The sequence below is a fragment of the Nesoenas mayeri genome (genome assembly GCF_963082525.1).
Source record: "Nesoenas mayeri genome assembly, chromosome: 26".
Lineage (NCBI taxonomy): Eukaryota > Metazoa > Chordata > Aves > Columbiformes > Columbidae > Nesoenas > Nesoenas mayeri.
The window spans coordinates 2,447,079-2,462,463 of NC_137552.1; the positions used below are offsets into that span (position 1 = coordinate 2,447,079).

Genomic DNA, 15,385 nt, shown 5'->3' on the forward strand with positions numbered 1-15,385 from the left:
CTGTGACCCCTAGTTCAGTCCCAAATCCGTCCAAAATCCACAACTCTCAGCCCCAAATGTGCCCCAAATATACCCCTTCCAGCCCCAAATCCAGCCCTAAATCAGCCCCAAATCCACTCTCGAGTCCCCAAATCCACATCACCCAGCCACAAATCCCAAATCTAAATGTGCCCCCTGCCCCAAAACCACAACCCCCAGTCCCAAATCTGCCTCACATGTAGCCCCTCCAACACCAAATCTGCAACCCTCAGCCCCAAATCCACCCCCTCCAGCCCCATATCCACGATCCCTAGTCCCAAATCCATCCAAAATCTGCAGCTCTCAGCCCCAAATCTGCCCCAAATATACCCCTTCCAGCCCCAAATCTGTGACCCCTGGTCCCAAATCTGTCCAAAATCTGCAACCCCCAGCCCCAAATCCACTCTCAAGTCCCCAAATCCACATCTCCCAGCCACAAATCCCAAATCTAAATGTGCCCCCCAGCCACAAATCCAGAACCCCCAGTTGCAAATCTGCCCCAAATGTAGCCCCTCCAGCCCGAAATCCAGCCTCCAACCCCAAATCCACCCCAAATCCAACCCTCAGCCCCATATTTGTGACACCCAGTCCCAAATCCACCCTAAATCCACCTCCTCCAGCCCTGAATTCACCCCATCCAGCCCCAAATCTGCAACTCCCAGGCCCAAATCAGCCCCAAATCCACGAACCCCAGTCCCCAATCTGCCCCTTCTAGCCCCAAATCCACAACCACCAGTCCCAAATCCACCACATCCAGCCCCATATCCACAACCTGCAGTCCCAAATCCACCCCCCAACCCCAAATCCACAACTCTGAGCCCCAAATCCACCCCAACAACAGCTTGTCCCTCCTGTCCCCCATAGTGTCCTGTCCCCACAGCCCCTCAAAACCCAGAGCCCCATCAGTAGGTAGCAGGTTTATTCTCCAATTTTCTTTACAAGGAGCGGGGCATCCATGGCCAACGAGGGGCCGGGGTGGTCGGGGACCCGTCCCCGCTGTCAAACGGTGCAGTTTCCCTCTCCGTAGCGCCGGCACTTCATCACCTTTAGGTAGGTCTCCACCTTGTGCAGGTCCTTCTTGAAGCAGGCGAGCAAGCCGTAATTCTTCATCAGCGCGTCCTCGTTGCGCAGGTGGATGTCGAATTTGTCGTAGGTGGGTTTGAGGATCTGGGGACCCCGCGGGCTCCGGTCCTCCAGCTCCTACGAGAGGATGGAGAGAGGTTAGGGATGAGCAGCCTCCAAGGAACACGTTACCAGGGTTGCCATCTAGTTTTAGAGATTGGGGTTTTCCCCACCTTTAATTGCTTTTCAAAGGTACTTTTGAGTTTACGCCTATGCAGGAATCATTTTGGCTGGAAGAGACACTCAAGATCATCAAGTCTGACCATTAACTGGCACTAAACCATGTCCCTAAGAACCACATCTCCACATCTCTTAAACCCATTGCCGGAGCTGCCATCTGTTTTTAGAGGAGATTGGGTTTTTTCCCCACCTTTAATTGCTTTTCAAAGGTACTTTTGAGTTTACGTCTACACAGGAATCATCGAGTTATTATGGCTGGAAGAGACACTCAAGATCATCAAGCCCGCCCAATAACTGGCACTAAACCACGTCCCTTAGAACTACATCTCCGCATCTCTTAAACCCATTGCCGGAACTGCCATCTAGTTTTAGAGGAGATTGGGTTTTTCCCCCACCTTTAATTGCTTTTCAAAGGTACTTTTGAGTTTAAGTGTGTACAGGAACCATGGAGTCATTTTGGCTGGAACAGACACTCAAGATCATCAAGTCCAACTATTAACTGGCACTAAACCACGTCCCTAAGAACCGCATCTCCGCATCTTTTAAAACCATTGCTGGAGCTGCCATCTAGTTTTAGAGGAGATTGGGGTTTTTCCCCACCTTTAATTGCTTTTCAAAGGTACTTTTGAGTTTATGTCTATGCAGGAATAATTTTGGCTGGAAGAGACACACAAGAGCATCAAGTCCAACTATTAACCGGCACTAAACCACATCCCCAAGAACCACATCTTTTAAACCCCTCCGGGGATGGGTAATTATGCAGCACACATTGCTGCTGGTGAGAAGGGAGCTGGCACAAGGCTGCAGGGGGGGTGGAGTGTGTCTTTGGGGGTCTTAAAATAGGGCAAAAATTTGCAGGGTCTCTCTGTATCTACTCTGGCCAAGGAGAGAGGGAACGGTGCGATTAATTCTCTCTTTTCTCCCACTTTCCCAGAGAACAAAGCTCTAACCCAGACCTAAGCTGCGTGCATCTGGAGCTGAGAGATCCGCAATCTGCCACCATCCTTTGCTCACCAGCTGGCACAGTAAACAGGACAGTTTTGGTTAAGAAAACAGTGTAATAAATGGGTGAAATGTGATTATTCATCTCGTTTCTGTGTACTGCTTCCCAAGCACATTTCAAATGGAAAGCACAATCTGGAAATGGTCCTGACATGTACCTACTTACTCCAGCTGAAGTGCCAGACAGAAGAGCTCTGTTTAGTTTCAGAGCCCGACTTTCAGGGTTATTGAGCTGTTAGAAGATGTAAATAATTGTCTGGACTCATTGCTCATAGATACAGGTCTCAGAGCTCCAACTACTTTTAGTTATAGCGGACACATAACTGAAAAGGGATTTCGTTTAAAATAACAAAGCAAAAATTAAGAGCAACCCTTGACAAAGATCTCACTGCAGCTCAGCTGTCTGGGTGCTGCAAGAGAGAAATATCAGAGCATAGGCTTCCATTTGTACACAGACTTATATGTGTTATTCTTATAAAATGCTGTGAGCCCTTGCAGCCAGGTTGCAAACTTCTTAAAATATACTCCACGTTAAAGTATTTGCACAAAGATGCAGCCGAACATCCTTATGTTGCTGTTTGTACAGCAGCTTTAATTCAAGTATTGTTTGGTGCTGGGCTTAGAAATACTTTGGGTCTGGCCTACTGTGATCTTCCTGGTCATTATACCAGTGCTGTGAACATTCGGGATGTGTTTTCTTACACTCCCCAGTGACATATGTGCCATGGGGGGGTGTCATGATCTCATTATTTTAAGGTAATCAAAGTCCAAAGGCCTTTGGTCTTTAGAGAGGAAGGTGGGGAGATTTCTCATGGTCTTTGGAAGACCCTGAGAGCTCAGTGCCCTGTGTCTAGGAGATTGCTGGTATTTTATAGTCGTGCTACATCCTGCAACCTACCCTCATCAGAGCTTGGATTCCTTCTTCTAGGTCCTTTAGTTTCTCATACACTCTGTCTGAGGTCCCAAAAACCAGGTTGTTTGTGAACACCTTGCTTAGGTATTGCACCGGGCTCAGCCAAGACTGGATGAGAACCAGCGAAAACCGAAGCAGCTCCATGTCCTGAAATTAAGAAAAGAAGAAAATTACCTTCTCCCTCCAAATAGCCTGGAGGTGACCCAGAGATGTGCCACCACTCTTCCAGCTTCAGCAGATACAGGCAAGTTTGCAAGCTGAGAACCACTCAACCATCTATCCCATGCAGGTAACAGTTTTACAGTCTAAGAAGACTCTTTCTTTCTTCATATAGGGTTTAAATAGTGAAAAGGCAGAGCAAGAATGACACCTGAGGAAGCAAAGAAGTGCTCACAGGTGGAAACCCTCTGTTGTGTAACACAGCACAGCTGGGCTCTTCAAACAGGGGGAGAGAACTTACCGATTTCTGCTGGGCATCATCCTTCCCCGTGGGTGCAGGGATGGTTTCTGAGTAACAAAATGCCTGAGAGTTTTTATTGGTGTGTCGCTGGTCCTCTGGAATATAGGTGCGTTCCTGTGGAGACATCACAAATACGCTCAGATCTGCTGCCCGTGTACAGCAAAAAGACCACGGACACTTTCCCAAGCTGTCCTGAATAGTTAATTTTTGCAAGAAATTAATGTGAGACATAAGGTGTCTCTGCACGGGGTTGGCAGGGAGGAGCGGGAGTCCACTTGTGTGCACAGTAGCAACTGGACCTAACATTCTTCCTCTTGCTAAGCCAAGGTGCTAAGCTGGACCCACACTTGGGTTGGGTTTGCCCAAGGAGCAGATATGTGCAGGGTCAGAGAGCTGCGAGGTGGTGCCATCCTATTGATATCCTTTCCCCTCAGCAAGAGCTGATGGAGAAGACACCACGAGTTGAAAAGTCGGAAACTCTGGTGGGTGGGAAGCCGTGGTGCGGTCCTGAAACCCTCAAGCTAATGCGGAGGAGCTGCCCGGAGGCCACAACACTTACGAACTCTTTGTACGTCTCGGCAGCCAGGAGGTGAAGGTGCTGAGCCCTCAGCACGGCGTTGGCAAACAGGTTGGAGAGGGGCATGGCCGGGAAGGTGGCGGCTTCTTGAGGCCACTGCAGCCCCAGGGCCACCACCGCGATGAAGAGAGGAGAAAACCACGACCCTGCGGCAAAGCGGAGAGGAAAGGTGTTCGCGACCCTTAGGGACCGTGCTGAGGACAGAGGTGGCACCTGGGAGTTGACTCCCAGCCTCTTCTGACTTTCCTGAACGTCTCGTTTGATTCCACAAAGTCACATAAAACCATGTCACCTTTGACTAGACGTGTCCTCAAGGCCCATACTGTTCTAAGAAGCATCTTCCTGGCTGAAGGGCCATTGTTCCTCAATGAAAACTAGAGTGTGTCACAGTGGTTTTCCCTAAGATACTCATGTTTTTCCGAAGGCCTTGCCCTCATGAGGAGAGCATGGTGTCCTTTTCATTGCGTGAGCAAGCAGGGGATGGTGAGGACCAGGTGAGCTCCCACCAATACCTCATGTTGGCCTTGGTCTACACCATGCTGCTGGTGTGAAACCGGCTGTCTGGGATGAGGGATGATAGAATCAGAGATTCATAGAATCATTTTGGTTGAAAAAGACCTCTAAGATCATCCAGTCCAACCGTCAACCCAACACTGCCAAGTCCACCACTACAAAATGTCCCTAAGAACCCCATCTGACGTTACCTGTGCTGTGATCAGCTGCTTTTTTCTCTCTGGGACACACCTGTAGAATTCGGTGATCTTAGTCAAGTCTAAAGGTTTTCAACCCGTGACATCTAACTTACACAACTGTCCATCTGCTCTTGGAGACCACAAAGTTAATCTCAGAGCAACACCTTTCAGTGGAGGAATGCCATGGAGCCTGTAGGACATCATCGTGATCCCCGCCTTAAGCTCTGAATATGAGTTTTAACATCCCTGCCAACATTTTTGTTAATAATAACTATTATAACTGTAGCTTGACCTTGTTCTTTATGTTCTCCACCCTCTCCTTGCCCAGTTTTGGTTAAAGACTACCTAAGATAATTAATGAATTAAAGTCAGTCTGTATGGAACGGTGTTCTTTTTAATTGATTTCATTGATTTATAAATTGCCGTGTTTTAATTTAGGGCTGAGTTTAATTTGGTGCTGAGTGTGCATAACCCACCGCAGCAGCACCCCATCCTCATCTCCCATCACCCTACATGTGCAGCCTCACTGACAACCCTTTAAAAACCGAAATCAAGAGAAGTACCTGGAGCCATTTCTGCCCGGTGCGTTGCTCAGGTGTTGCTTGACGGGGAATGTTTCCTCCTTTCATCTCGGCTGAGCCACCCCTTATATAGGAAGGGGTCTGTTTAAAATGTATATATGTGTTCATGATTACAACAACATCTCTGTGTCTTCTCCGTGCATAAATGCACGAGTGTTCGCAATGGTGCTACCTAATTGTAGTCATTTATACATAGATGGAAAGGTTGGGGAGGTTGTTTGCTTGAGGTTGAAATAGGTGTTGAATGATTTCACCATATTCTGCTGTTTATTATGAATAAAGGTTTTATCATCACTGGAAGACCTGTCCCAAATCAGGGACAGGAATTTGCCACAGGGGGTCAAAAATCCACCTGATCGTCCCTCCTGTCTCTACAGCCTTGTCCCAGTTAACGGGGCTGACTGCCCAGTTCGGGAGAATTTGGGGATGTTTTCCCCTTTATTGTTAGTGGGGATAAAGCTGGATGTTGTCAGATGAATCCCATTTTTCCAGTTAATTTATTTCATGCTATCAACACTTCTTAAGTTCAGTAAATAGCTTTGGTGAGCTGGTTTGCCAGAGGTGTGACCAAGAGCTGGTGTTTGGTTGGGTACCAGCCTGACCGGTGCGAATCCAGATGCCAGCGCACTGGGCAGTTTGTCATGTCCTCAGCTGGGAAGGAGGTAGAGGAGATGGGGAAGAAATGATAGAGTCATTGAATCATTTTGGTTGGAAAGGACCTTTAAGATCATCGAGTCCAACTGTTCCTCCACCCCTGGCACTGCCTCATGTCCTGAGAACCTCATGTCCGTCTGTCCAACCCTCCAGGGATGGTGACTCCAGCACTGCCCTGGGCAGCCTGTTCCAATGCCCCACAGCCCTTTGGGGAAGAAATTGTTCCCAGATCCAACCTCAACCTCCCCTGGCGCAACTTGAGGCCGTTTCCTCTGCTCCTGGCACTCGTTCCTTTATTTTTGACACAAAGATGGGACGAGCAGGGGTCACAGCGCTCCCATCTCTGCTCTTGAGCAAAACAAGGCAGACCTGCAGTGGGCAACCCCAGGAGGGTCTTAAAGGATTTTTACTCCCGTAAGGCACTGATTGCCCCAAACCACCCTGTTTTGGCCCTTTGTCCAGGGTTTGGGGACTGTTCCCTGGTCAGGGGGTGGTGGTTTGGCACCCAGGGCACTGGGTTTACAGTGCCCTGCTGGCTCCGGTTTCTGTGAAGCAGCATCATCCCCAGGTCAGCTGGAGCAGAGGGTGCAAGAGCTGGTTAATAAACACGCCGTGAAGAGCGTGATCTGTTCCGAGAAGCACCCGGGTGTTTGCACATGGTGCTGTCACCGAATAAATGTCAGACCCTAGAGAAAAGGGAACAGTGGGTCCTGCAGCTATCAGGTATCCCGTCACCCAATAGCCAGCAACATCTGGGTGTGTTTTTCTGCTCCACATTGCGTTTAAATATGTCAATATTTGTCTGAGATGAGCAGAGCAGCCCAGCACACGTTCTGCTGCCTGATAATGATGATGCTCAGGAGCTGCAGATCGGTACAGCCCCTTGCACCCGCGTCCTGCCCATCGCTTGCTGCCTCTCTAGCTCTATTACTCAAAACATGGTGCTAAATGAACATTTTCTTTATGTTGCAGCCAAGCATGGAGATGCCACGATGATCCAGACATGGAGAATTGGTTTGTCCCCGATCATCTCGGGGCATTAAATGAGGCAGAAGCGCCATGGGGAAGGCAGAGCGTGACAATTACAGTTGCATAAGCAGCTCTCAAATATCAGCCTGACGTGTTTCTAGCTCTCAAATGCCTGCGTTTGCCACCCAAAGCAGCATCTCCCAAAGCAGTGTGACACTGTGTAATTGCCAATTTCCTTTTCTATTTTATTTTTGAAAGAGGAAAAATAACCAACCCAAAACTCAGTTCTCTTCAGGGTGGTCCTGGGTCCACCCGCCTCACCCTGAGCATCACCAGCAGCGTCTAAACAAGTGAAGCAACTTTCTTGGAGCAGAGAAGGCTCTGGGGGGACCTTATTGTGGCCTTTCTGCACTTAAAAGAAAGACTGGGTTTAAAATAAAACACCAGCACTACAGAAATAATCATTTGCTTCTGGCGTTCTAAACTAAGCCCAAACCTGGGGCTAAAGGGGAGGCTGAGCGGAACTGGGGTGGCTGAAACTGCTTTTGACATCGTCGGCTTCCTCTCCAGGTGCAAACAGCGGATTCTCCTCTTTTTCGTGTTATTTGGTTAAGTCAGTTGTGCAAGTTGTTTGCATGGAGCTGAGAGAGCGGTTGGGAACTGGGAAGGGCAGAAAATTTGCCTTCCCCTTCCATTCTATAACTGAAACTACGGGGTGGTGGGATGAGCTCTGCTGGTCCTAAAATTGGGGCACATGTGGAAACCGCCAACAGCCACTTCACTTCTCTCACTGTGAATACTCCTTTAATTAATCAATGAAATAAGCAAAACATGTTTAGGTAACATTTATATACATATGCATGCAACTCATTTGTGATATATTTATTTAACTAGTAAAACTCAAGCTTAAAATGCTGAGTTTTGTGCCGTTTAGATTGAATTCCATTTTATGTTATTTAGAATCAATTCCAGTTTTCCATGAAGGTGGTTTAGTGGTAAACAAGAGCCATCCCTGCTTGAAAATGCCCGTTTCCTCATGATTTTACCCTCCCTTTTCTGCCGGCAGTTTCGGGAACGGAGCGGTCGTGTTTTCCTCTCCTCGGGGATTAAAATGTCACAAGCCACAGGGGTGCAGGAGCTTTTGTGGGGGACAAACCCGCCTCTCCAGACCCCCCGGAGCCCCATCACCCACCCAGCTGCTGCCACCACGCCAAGACAGTTTTTATTAACAAAACCAATTAGCGCCGCTCTGTTCCTCTCCAGCTGTTTTTTAGCTTCTCTCGCAAGACCAGATGTAGCCGGGAGTGGAGCTGCTGGCCCAGGGCCCTGTTCTCCTGCTTCAGTTCCATGGGCTTTGTCTCTCATCCCAAGCTGACGTCTCGGGACCGTGGAGGTCCATCCTCCGCACGTGTTGAGCGAGAGCTTCCAGGAGAGCCCCAAAGCTGCTGTTGGCTTTATATCCCTTATATCTTTACAGCCCTGCCTGCTTTTGGGGCCCCAATGAGGTGAAGTTTGGGTTCTAGCTAAGCTGGACCCAGCAAAAGCTGCTCCTTATTCCCGGGGCATCCCACCATCTCTGGCACCAGGGTTGTTGGAGACCCTTGGACCAGGTGCGGTAGGACGGAGCAGGAGATGAATTTACCCATGACCTTTATTAGGACTTCAAGAAGAAGTTGGATGCTTGTGTCCCACAATTTACATCTTTCCCGTAGGTTCTGAGATTGCATGTGTCCTTTACCATGGGGATGTCCTGGTGACATGGGAAAGCTCTTGTCTGGAGAGGAGCAAGACTTGAGAAAGACCTTCTGGGTGAGAGCTATCTCCCCAGCTTTTCTGTAGTCTTTGGAGAGAAAGAAAGGATTTTGGAGATTCCTTCATCTCAGACAACAGCCAGTTGGGCATGGACACATCCATGGCTTTAGAGCTGGGCAGTGACCCCGAGTCTTCTTCTCATAACACCCCACGGTGCTGCTCACCTCGGCTCCTCTGCCAGGGCTGCAGGGGGGTCTCCCAGCTCAGGAGGGTCCCTGCAGCGTGGACACTGCCCATGCCTGGTCCTCTCCGTCCCAGGGGTGGAGGGGCTGGAGGAGCCCCACCACCCACTCTGGTACTTCCATGGCATTGACCACGCGGGAGCTCAGTGCCGTGATGTAGGGCTGGGCTTTGGGGGCAGTTTGCTATTGGGGGGGGGGGTCTGTAGGTGGCACCTAATTTCTACGTAGGCTTTAGGGGTTCGTCAGCAGGAGCTGTGGTGGGCACAGCCTGGACACGGCAAAGCGAGCACCCAAGGGCAGCAGGACCTGAGCTCTGTGCGATGCGGCTGGAGGTGGTTTGCAGCCCAGGATCCAGGTGTCCATCAGAGCTGTGGTCCAGGGCAGGGTGCTGGCAGGGTGGTGGGCGCAGGACCCCCTCACTCCTCGCCTGGGTGCTCCCCCACTGTCCACTTGGCCTTCACGTCCCGGAAAGGAGTGATGTCCTCGTAGGTGGCCATCTGCTCCACCGCCAGGCCCTGCGCCAAGAAGAAGGATGTTGAGACATGGCGGGGGGACACCATGGTTTTGGCCACAGTGCATCTCCCCTTGGTGTCCCCAAGTGTGGACCCATCTCTAGGTTGTTCCCCCAGAGACTGGGGCAGGTTGTGAGAGGGGAGAAGATGGGGATGGGTGGCTGGATGTGCTCAGAGCTTGGCTCAATTTTATGAGCAGCTCCTCATGGCTGATGTGCAAGAACTTGGGAGGAAGATGCTCCAATGTGCCCTCAAGGGCTGGTGGTGCTGAGCAGACACCCAGCAAGGCCACAACATGTTGTTTCAAGGGTCAGGTTGATATTACAGAGCTATTTCTATAATTAATGCAGCAGTACCTCATAGGTGTGCTCCTCCTCCGGCCTTTCCTTGCCATCACCCTATGGAGAGGAAAGTCACAGGTTGGGTGTCACCAAAACCAACTGGCATCTTCCATCCCATGCATAGATGAGGTTCTCAGGGACATGGGTCAGTGCCAGGGTTGGGTTAACGGTTGGACTGGGTGATCTTGAGGGTCTTTTCCAACCAAAATGATTCTATGACCCCCTGTCCCCAGCCTTGTCTCCCCAGGCCATGTCCCACCACTCCCCCAGGCAAGGCCAGACATCCCACACACCCCAGTTTAGATGCTAATTTCCCAGTTTCATGAGCCACACTCCCAGGTAACAGCTCCAAACCCAGTGCCTGCCTGTAGTCACCCCTGGCAGCGTCCTGCCCCTGGGGACACCCCTACTGCCGGAGATGCCATCACTTACTTTATCTAGGAAGATGACCACGGGGACACTGATGAAGATGACCAGGAGGATGGACTGGATGATGATGATGGCGTCTTTCAGGGTGTTCCTGTTCTGGATCTGCTGGATGTTGCTGTAACCTGAGAACAGCAGCACAGGGAGAGCCCCAAGTCCCACCTCTGTGCCAAGCTCCCCGGGAACGGGGACGAGCTCGGCACGGCCACAGGCTGGGGTGTCAGCAGAGCAGATGGGGGGACGTGAGAGGAAGAGAGGAAACGGCCTCAAGTTGCACCAGGGGAGGCTGAGGTTGGATGTGGGAACAATTTCTTCCCCAAAGGGCTGTGGGGCATTGGAACAGGCTGCCCAGGGCAGTGCTGGAGTCACCATCCCTGGAGGGTTGGACAGACAGACATGAGGTTCTCAGGACATGGGGCAGTGCTGAGGGTGGGGGAACGATTGGACTCCTTGATCTTGAGGGTCTTTCCCAACCAAAATGATTCTGATTCTATGACATGGTTGACATGTCCTCCCCCTTGGAAGAGACCAGAGCATCGCAAACTACCCCTTGGCATCAGGAACCGGCTCTGGGATGAGACACCTTGGGCAGGACCCACCACTGGCCAGGAGCTGGACAAATCTGATTTATTAAGGGGATGCAGCCCCTGGGATGTGTTTCTACAGGATGGATGTGCCAGGGAAAACCAGGGGGGTTATCCTGACAAGCCAAGGAACCTCTGTGGTGCCACGGAGCACCTACAGCTGTATCTGAAGGGGTTCCACCAGCATGGTGGGTGCACAGGAGCATGATGTGGGGTTCATATGAAGGAGGAAAGGGTGAGAGAAGGAGAATGAACATCTCCTGGGGTGCATGGAGCTCCCACTCACCCACGACTCTCAGCTCTGTCCCGCACGAGTGCGGCTGCTGCTTCTCCACCGTGAGGTTCTTGCTGTCGCACACGTAGATGCCGTTGTCCTTGTAGCTGATCCTGAAGATGGTGAGGTTGATGAAGCTGGGTTTCCTCTCGATGTGGTAGTGGGAGGTGTTGTGGTCCAGCTCAAGGATTTCGTCACTGTCCTTCGCCGTTTTGTACCACTGCATGCTCTGGGGCTCCTGGGTGTAGCAGATGAAGTAGACAGGTGTGTTCTTCTTGGCTACCACGTAGCGTGGATGCTGATGGACCATGGGACACTCACCACCTGCCAGGGGACAAGGGCGGTCATATCAGCAAGGACCTGGTGCCCGGGGAGTGTCAGAAAAATAGCTGCTTCCACAAGAACCCCTCTAGTTCTCCCAAATCAAGAGCTTTTTGTTTTCATGGATTACACTGCTTTTTGAGTGTTCAGCTTTGTTTTTGTGAATCGTCATCATCTGGGGGTAGAAATCAGAGACTTTTGGGGAAAACACGCTTTTAATGAGAATTCCAGTTTTCTGTGGGAATGGCTGCACTGGAATAATGTTTTGCTGCTCCCACCCCTCTCTGTGCACATCTCATTAGTCCCAGCTCCAAAATTACACCCTGAATGGACACACACCATGAAGTCTTCACTGGTACAGACCCATCGTCCCATCTGGCGTCTCCCACACTGCCACATTTTTTGCATTTTGCTGTATTTTGTATTTTTGCCCCTGTTTTGGGTTGCAGAGTTCATGTTTAATACCCCATGTGTGGGAATGTCATGAGCGCCGTGTGCCTGAGCCCAGACCCTGGTCCCAAGCAACATCCCCCTCATGCAACGTGCTCTGCAAACGCAGAAGAAAAACCACCTTAGGAAAGACAAAACAGGTCCAGTTTGCAGAGGGAGAGCAAAGCATAGGGCTGGGAAACGTCGGGGAGCAGGTCACAGCCTGGGAATTGCCTCTGTGATGGGGAAGGGCGGTGGGTGGTGGGACATCTCCTGCTGTGGAGATGGCACCTTCACGGTGCAGCCAGCGGGGATGGGAGGGACCCTGGGGACACACATAGGGACAGAGCCCAGTTGGTCTGAGCTGTTACCTGTGCTGTTACTTGTGCTGTTCCCATCGATGGTCATGTTGGCAGAGATCCCACCTGCAAGACAGGAGGAGGTCCATAAGAGAGCAACCAAGAGCTCATGTAGGACAAGTCCATGTCCCACATGGGATGGCACGTGCCATGGGTCCTTTGTGCCCACTCCATGTGGGATGGAGCACTTGGCAGCATCAACCAGAGCCCCACTCAGAGGACAAAGAGCAGTGGAGTTTTGGGCGTAAACCCGTCTATTTCCATCCCATCTCCCGAATTTCCTCGAAGCTGCTTTCTGGTTGACATCCCAGCGAAACCTGCCTTTGCTACGAACCTCCTCCTGGGCTCTGACCTTTCAGAAAGGCTCCAGACAGACTCACATCTCTTCATTGACACTCTCAATTCGCTGAATCAAACAGAAACACTTTCCCTGATGGGGTTTCCCTGGGCTCAGAGCCCCGTGATGTCCTGGGGGGACCCCAGGACCATGTAACCCCCTGGGACAAGGGCTGGATGGAGCCATGGGCCCTGCCATGCAGTGCAGGAAGTGGGGTGAGGCGGCGACCCCCCGGCACCCATGGATGCTCCGGTGCCTCGGTTCCTCTTGCCGCAGCTGGGCAGGAAGCCCCAGCCCTGTTTACCTCATCGCTTCAGTGCCCAGCGGATCTTCACCAAACCCCACCGCGGGGAAGCTGGCACGGGGGCGGGGGCTGCACCACCTCCCAGCAGCTGCAAAACTCACCCCCCAGCATAAGGAAGGTTCAATTTTGAGCCAGCGATGTGTCTGTGTGGCCAAGAAGGCCAAAGGTACCTGGGGTGCGTGAGGAAGAGTGTGGCCAGTAGGTCAAGGGAGGCTGAAGCCCCTTTGCTATACCCTGGTGAGGCCACATCTGCAGAACTGGATCCAGTGCTGGGTTCCCCAGTTTAAGAAGGACAAAGAATTACTGGAGAGGGACCAGTGAGGGACACAAAGATGCTGAGGTGTCTGGAGCATCTTTGTGATGAAGAAAGGCTGAGAGAAGATCTGTTCAACCTGGAGAAGAGAAACTGAGAGGCATCTTATTGATGTTCATAAATATCTCCATGGTGACCACCAGGAGAGCCAGGATGACACCCTGCAACCTCAAATCCATGCAAGACTTGTGTGGCCACCCAAGAGAAGCTCTTTAAATGTCCTTTCCCCCACGGGCACAATTGTCCCCAGATGAGGGTGGGATCTGCTGCAGGATTTTGTGGGTGTCCCTGCACCAAGCAAGAGGGGTTGGAAGGGGATGGGAGTTGTGTCCTGGGTTCAGCTGCTGCTTCTCCACAGGGGTGCAGAGGGGAACAGCACAGGGGTGTTCACACAGATCCCCCAAATCACCCCCAAAGCCTTTTTCCACCCATTTCTCTCACTCCTTGGCACTGAAACCCTATAGAGCAAAGGGACGTGGCTTGACCATGGCCTCAGCAACGTGCTCGCCCTGTTCTCAGGCATCCGAGAGCAATACATGGTAAGAAACCCAAAATGATACAAAACCCAACTCTTCTTCCTTGTCACTTGCAACCAGTCTGCACTCACTCAGCACCGGGGGTGCAGAAATCTCCCGTGCTGGGGGGTGAGATGGTTGCGTCCCATCTCTGCACCCCAACGGGATAAAAAACCCAAAATCAACCCAAAACTTGAGGCACACACCAAGCCCCAGGCCCCGGTGGGTCCCCCCTGACTCTACTGCACCCTAGGATGCTTCCCTGCATGAAACAGGACTGAGAATAGTGATTGCAAGAAATAAATTAAAACTAAATGATTTGAAGCCGGCGCTGGGTGAAGCCCCTTACACCGCTCAAGGTGCATCAGTTGGGTGGATGTTTCCTTGCTCTGAAATGCAAAACCCCGTGTTTCATACCTACCTGTGACCAGAGCCACCAGCCAGAGGTTCGCCTGGAGCAACCAGAGTGTCCTGCAGAAATCAGCCATTGTTCATCGCAAACGGCAGGGGAACGTCCAGCTTCTGCTAAAAAACACGGCGGCGGCGCTGACCGGCTCAGCCTCCGTACCTAAAAATGGCAAAGCTGCTGCTCCGCGAGGCGGCCCCTTTCCTGCTCATGTAAATCCTCCTCCGTGGGGACTTTCCCCTTGGGGCTGGTTTTGAATGTGTCACAGACGCTGGGGTGGATGGTGCCTGCACCCTGGGCACCATCCAGCCGCGTGTCCCCAGGCTCTGCTCGTCATGGTGGAGCTGGACATGACCGCTGTGGGCCTGCACCAGAGCTGGAGATGAAACTATCTGAAAGGAGGTTGTATGGTGGAGGGTCTTGGGCTCTGCTCCCCAGGAACAAGCGCCAGGAGCAGAGGAAACAGCCTCAAGTTTCCCCAGGGGAGGTTGAGGTTGGATCTGGGGAACAATTTCTTCCCCAAAGGGCTGTGGGGCATTGGAACAGGCTGCCCAGGGCAGTGCTGGAGTCACCATCCCTGGAGGGTTGGACAGACGGACATGAGGTTCTCAGGACATGGGGCAGTGCCAGGGGTGGGGAACGGTTGGACTTCATCTTGAGGGTCTCTTCCAACCAAAACAATTCCCCGATTCTATGAGTCCATCTGCAAAGCGCTCAGTGATGCAGAACCTGTGCTGAGCACAAGGGATGTCCCCAGGGAGACAGCGTCTAGAAGAGAGAGGTGGCCCAAACAAGGTGTCCCCTCCCTGGGTGCCGGTCATGGCCACTCCACACCCCTTTGCCATGTTTAAGACCCTTCTCCATGAGTCCTTTGGACACAGCCAAAGCACAACGTGGCACCCTAATGCAAGATCTGTCCTTCTCTGCTCTGAGGCAATAATTCAGTTTCCCTCCATGCCGTGTTTTACCGGACACGGACGAGCACTGAACTGTAACTCCATGTGAAAAACACTTTTAGGTACTTTTGCCCATTGTGCTGGTCCCCAGAGCCTGCAGGTTTGGTGGTTTTTTGGTGGTTCTGAGCATCCAGCAGCTGCTGGGA

The 15,385-nt window shown here is 51.5% G+C and overlaps 2 protein-coding genes across 2 annotated transcripts; both read right to left on the reverse strand.

Annotated features, from left to right (window-relative positions):
- Positions 1 to 1,017: 1,017 nt before the first annotated feature.
- On the reverse strand, positions 1,018 to 9,217 carry LOC308049852 (somatotropin; the record flags this gene model as incomplete). The annotated part of the gene is made up of 5 exons (XM_080359722.1): positions 1,018 to 1,218; positions 3,221 to 3,382; positions 3,696 to 3,809; positions 4,255 to 4,418; positions 9,145 to 9,217. 5 exons carry the CDS (start codon positions 9,215 to 9,217, stop codon positions 1,018 to 1,020), a joined length of 714 nt encoding a protein of 237 aa, XP_080215848.1.
- A 361-nt stretch (positions 9,218 to 9,578) lies between these two features.
- Positions 9,579 to 14,365, reverse strand: CD79B (CD79b molecule; the record flags this gene model as incomplete). The annotated part of the gene is made up of 6 exons (XM_080359928.1): positions 9,579 to 9,677; positions 10,031 to 10,072; positions 10,448 to 10,566; positions 11,312 to 11,623; positions 12,421 to 12,474; positions 14,299 to 14,365. 6 exons carry the CDS (start codon positions 14,363 to 14,365, stop codon positions 9,579 to 9,581), a joined length of 693 nt encoding a protein of 230 aa, XP_080216054.1.
- Positions 14,366 to 15,385: the final 1,020 nt, after the last annotated feature.